Source organism: Mus musculus, chromosome 16 (assembly GCF_000001635.26).
Source record: "Mus musculus strain C57BL/6J chromosome 16, GRCm38.p6 C57BL/6J".
Taxonomy (NCBI): Eukaryota; Metazoa; Chordata; class Mammalia; order Rodentia; family Muridae; genus Mus; species Mus musculus.
Genome location: NC_000082.6, coordinates 36248075 through 36254074, shown reverse-complemented (window position 1 = coordinate 36254074; position 6000 = coordinate 36248075). Strand labels below are relative to the sequence as shown.

Sequence of the window (6000 nt, the reverse complement as noted above, 5' to 3'; positions counted from 1 at the left end):
ACTTTGGTAGAAATGTGGACATTCAGGCCTTTCTAGCCCTCTTCAGTGAGATCTGCATTCAATGTAGAGTAACAGGTAACTCATGTGCACATGTAAGGCTGAGAACACCGACTTGATGTGAGGATTCTAATGAAGATTTAAAGATTTAATATTCCTCAAAAATAAAATGCTCCAAGATACTTACTGAAATAAACCTATGAGTAAAAGCTATTTAGCCTTAAATATTTAGTCACTGAATTTTAGGCCTATGACTCCCTGTAGAGTGTTCAGTGCCTAAGCATGAAGGCTCCCATCTGTTCTACTCACATAAAATATGATGGTTCGTACCATGGTTGCACATTCCTGTAATCCCAGCCCTTGAGAAGTTGAGGCAGGGGGAGTGCCTTGACTTTGAAACTAGCTTAAGTTACCTGCTTGCTAGACCAGGTGATAGATTGCAACCTATCTTTATAATTTGCATACATTTCTTCTTTAAAAACACGTAACACAATACATTTTATATAGCTGATAGTTACCAAGATGTATTAACTTGCTAGAAACATTGAGTTGTATTTCGACTGAAATGGTTTGGTGGGCATTGCAGCCTGAAATCAGCTCAGAAATCCTTAAGATCTTTAGGAGCTTCCATACATCTTTAACTAGGACTGGAAAATCCGTCAGTAATTAGAGCTCCTGGGATCAGACATGTTGAGATGTGGAGACCATCCAGCATGTATTCACCATCATCTACTGGGAAAACTGAGGCTGCAGTAAAAACTGTGGCTTGGCCAATTTTATTCTTGGGATGTTAAACTTTCTCTGAAAGCCTTAATGTCCCACTTTCAACTGTATAAATATTTGAACAAAACTCATATATTTCTGGTGGCTGTCATTTCCCACACTCTTAACGTGGGGCCAAATTATTAATCAAATGTTAGAAATTTGGTTTGGGATCAAGCTTTTTCCTCAAGCACATTGACTCACCTTATTAGCAATCTCCTGGATTTCTGGTGTGGCAGATCTGGCCCGTGACAAGCCTCCAGGCATCATTCTGATGAGTTGCTTCTTTGCTCGATAGGACACTTAGAAGAAATGATCAAGCAAGCACTAAGAGTCAGAGTTTTAAAGGTATCTGTAAACTCCTCCTCTAATGTATTATTTCCACAGTATCAGAGGAACTGAGAAATAAGTGTGGCCTCAGGCAGGTCTTATTGCATTTCTTAGAAGAAATGCTGAGTGGAGTTGGGAGAAATGTGGTGGGGGACATGAGCAAGCATGCGTCATAATGTCATCCTGTTGTGTCATCTGAGGAAGGACACGTAGAACCAAAGTTTCTAAATAAGTTAAATCTTGAAGACTATAATAGATTTTTACTTTCAGCTTTGAAAATATTTATCACCAAATATGAATAATAACATGGCAAACACCCTTATTTCTTCTGCTGCTGTTCTTTTTCTTATTTATGTTTTTGTTTTGTTTTGTTTTGGTTTTGTTGTATTTGTTTGGTTGGGTTTTTTGTTTTTGTTTTTGTTTTTTTTATCTTTGTTCCTCTGTGAAACACCACCAAGCTATCCTGGAATTCAGACTTTTTCAGGCTGGCTGCAAACTCACAGAGATCCCCCTGCCTCTGCCTCCTAAGTGCTGGGATTAAAGACATGCACCACCATGACCATTGATTACATATTTGGAAGAAACTTCGTGTAGCCCAGGCTGTCCTGGGGCTCACTATGAACCTTGAGCTTCTGGGTCTCCTGCATCTGCCTGCAGAGGGCTAAGGTTACAGACATGGCCTTGAATGTCTGATGCTTCTGTCTCTGCTTCCCAAGTGATGGGTTTACAGTCAGTAGGTACCTTATCAGGCAATATCCCAACCATATAAAACATAAGGCTTCTCATTAGAAGAATTGCTGGGTGTCAAGAGAGTAAAGCTAGGAATATCAGGGAAGAGGGCACAGCTAAGGGACAGAGGCTTGCTGCTGACACATACCTGCCCATTGGAATGATGCCATCAGAAAGAAAGGGCTGGAGACATGTCAGTTCCAAGTGACATATTCATAGATATCTGTTATTCTATTGTGTTTTTCTGTATTTAAACAATGCTAAACATTAAGGTAAAAGTGAAATACAAATATTTTAAAACAACCAAAATCATTCTTACCAGGGTACTGAGACTGTTTTAAAGAAAAACAAAGAAAGAAGTCCAATAAATTATCTTTCTTTACAAGTACAGAACCCAGAACCGTGGTAATCTTTGTATAAAAACAGAATCTTTATTTTAAAAGAATTATTGATGTACTGATTTATTTTATGTGCATGTGTATGCTATAGCTGTCTTCAGGCACACCAGAAGAGGGCATCAGATCAGATTACAGATGGTTGTAAGCCACCATGTGGTTGCTGGGAACTCAGGACCTCTGGAAGAGCAGCCAGTGTTCTTAACTACTGAGCCATCTTTCCAGTCCCAACATGAGAATCTTAGGCTTCTTCTTTTAATACTGTTTATCAACTGCCACGGCCTCACTGGGTCATTTTTATAGATTCCTGTGAGGTTTGACTTACAGAAAAGGAACATGGCCTTCTAAACAGAAGCAAAGGGAACTTACTTGGCTTGTGGAGCCGCTGTCTGTTGCTATGTTCTGATGCTTTGCTGAAGAAGGAAACATAGCTATGTGCTCAGAATGATGCAGACACATTTCATGCTTCCTTTTCTGCCCTGTGTTTTCCCCTATACAACCTATTTGTATGCTATGAGTTGGCCAAGATAGAACTTTGCAGGTGAGGCCCCACCCCACGCTGCACCCCCGCTGTCATTTTCCCAAGCAGTGCTCCTTGGGTAAATCCTAGACTCCTGTCTACTAGCTATTATCTCATAAACATTGACCTTCAAACACTGAGATAGCAGGACTTTAGTAACCATTGGAACATTGGCTCATGTTCCATGGTAAGTTGGTCATGATAGGAAAAGCATGGCTATAGGTGAGAGGCAGCTGGTCTCATGTGTCTGGTGTCAGGAGGCAGAGTGATAAGTGCTGGCTCTCAGCTCATTTTCTCATTTTTGTTCAGTCTAGGGCAATGGTATGATGTCAACTATATATAAAATGGTTCTTCCTACCTTAAATGACCCAATATTGAATGAGCTAGAGTGAGGTTCATATTTGTATCTAAAAACTTTCTAAATGTATCCCATCAAGTTGGCAGGATTAACAGTCATTATAGTCAACCAGAGTTCTAATAGATAATTTTATTGGAGACAGAACTTTGATATTATGCAGCCCAAACTTTCCTTGAACTCCCCATGTGCCCCATCTTGATTTTGAATTCATGATCCTCTTGAATATGCCTCTCAATTACTGGTATTATAAGCATGTCCCTCTATACTAAGTGTTAACAAATACCACTTCAAAATGCCTTGCTCTTATAAGTTTCTTTCCTGATGATGGGAATCAGTAAATGATACATTAAGGTTGGGAATGTAGCTCAGTGATAGAACTCTTTGCCAAACTTGTTCAAGGCACTAGGTTCAATCCCTAATGCCACCAAGAAAAAATAGTCTTTAACAAAGTGACTCATAGAACCTTTCCCTTGAAGACAAACATAAAACCTAGAAACCTTGTTCAAAACTTCCCTGCCATTTCCTGTAGGTCTTGACACTGAGAAGGTTGTTTATCCTACATTGCCTAGTAGCAAGTCATAAAATCTTCATCCTAAGGGGTTTCTGTCCAGTCCCATAGAGATGGACCACCTCAAAGACAGACCAAGAATCTAACCAGGTCAGCCTTGCTGGTTATCCTACCTAGTCTTTACCAGTAGACCATAAACCTCCCTGTACAGTCATATCAGCAGTTAACTGTTCATTTTGGGTGAAATAAAAATATTAAAAATGGGCAGCTGTTCTTGGGTATTTGAGACTCCATTTACACAGTGTCCTGTGTCATGCAAAACATTGATTATACATACCTGCCCCACCTTTTTATTTCTGTGCTGTCTATTGCCATTGGAGTATGAACCTTAGAATTAAGAGGATGTGTTTTACTCTATTGTATATCCGTACATGACATTCATTATAATGATTCATTTTAAAATATGCTTCTTTGACACACATTTTTTTTTCTTTTTTGTAACAGTGTTTTACTGAATAGCTCTGGCTGGTATAAAACGCACTATGTAGATCAGGCTATCCTTGAACTCACAGAGCTCTACATGCCTATGCCTTTAAAGCTCTGAGATTAAAGGCCAGGGCCCCCACACCTGGCTGACAACCTTTCAATGTCAACATAGACTTTTCTGTAGTTTGCCAACCTCAAGAACCAGGCAGTCATTGTGTTTTCAGCTCTCAGCCTCTCAGGTATGATTCAGCTGATGTTGCAGATTAAATAAGGGTGACTCAACAAGTCTTTACTATGTATATTCACATCCCACTGGTTCTTGTCCCCTTGAGAACTCTGATGCACTATCCTTGCTGGATTCTCCTCCTGCCTGGTTAAGGGCACTGCCATCCAACCAGTTAAACTGCTCAATGCTGAAGTCCTTTTCTCTACTCATGGTAGTCAGGGTGACCTTTTATAACGACAAATTGGATGATGTTATTTTCACTGATTCAAGAAGAGAAATGGGGTAGAGAGAGAGAGAGACAACACAAATCCAACCACTCACAATTAAGACTTGGTGCTCAGCCTTTGCATAACCTCATCTTATGGTAGTTTCCAAGTTGGTTCATGCTAAATGCTAGCCTCATTCAATTCTAATGAGACACATCAGGCTCTTCTCCATTCAGAGTTTGTGTACATAACACTGCAAGACAGAAACCCTCCTTTTTAGGTTGTTATCTATCATCTAATTACAAATATTGAATGTACATGAAGTAATGGAAAAATAAACTTGCTTGATTTAATTATTCCACATTGTATTCATGAACAGAAAATAAAATTTTACTTCATAAGTTGTTGGGATAACAAATAAATATAGTATTTACTGGATATGAAAAAGTGTGTCCCTTGTGCTTCTCTATGTTCATGGCATGTAATATCCAAAAACTGCAAGCAACAATACAGAAAAGGTGGTTCACGAAAAGTATGTAGTCTCTGATAGGTAGATATTAGCCTAAAAGTATAGAATACCAAGTATATATCCCACAGACCCAAAGAAAGTAAACAATAAGGAAATTCAAAGTGAGAATGCATAAAATTCACTTAGAAGTTGAAACAAATTATTTTTTGAGGCACAAGAAGGGAAGGATCTTGGTGGAAGAGTACAAAGGAAGGGGAAAGAAAGGGCAGGATCATATATGGGGAGAGACAGGTATAAGGCCTAGAGGGCCAGAAGAATGAATAGAAATATGCAGTTTCTGGTGTTGGAGAGTGGGGTATTGAGTTGGAGTTTGGGGGTAGGGGAATCTCTAGAAAGTCCTAGAACTTGGAATGAGGCAGGGAGACCTCTAGGACTCAGTGTAGCCAAAATGCCAAACAGTGGGGATATGAAACCTGAAGAGACTATCTCCAGTAGCCACACAGAGCCCCCAGTGGAGGAATGGAGACACCAACACACCTACAAAATTTTTGACCCAAAATTCCTCCTATCTAAAAGAAATAAAGGGAAAAAATGGAGCAGACACTGAGCAAATACCTAACCAGTGACTAGCCCAACTTCAGATCTATCCCATGAACAGAACCTGATACTATTACTGATGCTATGTTGTACTTGTAGACAGGAGCCTAGGATGGCTTTCCTCTGAGTGTCTCTACACAGCAGCTGACTGAGACAGATACAGATATTCAGAGGCAAACATGTGACAGAGGACAGGACCCCTATGGAAGAATTGTGGAAAGGATTGAAGCAACTGAAGGGGATGTCAATTGCACAGGAAGATAAACAGTGTCAACTAAAATTGGACCCCTGGAATCTCCAGAGACTGAGACTTATCCAAAGAGCATACAATGGCTAGCCCAAGGCCCCAGGCACACATGTAGCAGAGGACTGCCTTGTCTGGCCTCTGTGGGAGTGGGTGGGCCTCATCCTGTAGAG

The 6000-nt window shown here is 40.1% G+C and overlaps 1 protein-coding gene across 2 annotated transcripts in view; it reads right to left on the bottom strand.

The window, feature by feature from the left end:
- Csta2 (cystatin A family member 2) overlaps window positions 1-6000 on the bottom strand; it is a 35886-nt gene that overhangs the window by 3373 nt on the left and 26513 nt on the right. Inside the window, exon 3 of one of the 2 annotated variants that reach the window (NM_029733.3) lies at window positions 964-1061. In NM_029733.3, the coding sequence (NP_084009.1) occupies window positions 964-1029 (66 nt within the window). In that variant the 5' untranslated portion in view covers window positions 1030-1061. Of the gene's footprint in view, window positions 1-963; window positions 1078-6000 lie in introns of those variants that run through there. The other variant, NM_001384090.1, reaches the window with a different exon arrangement.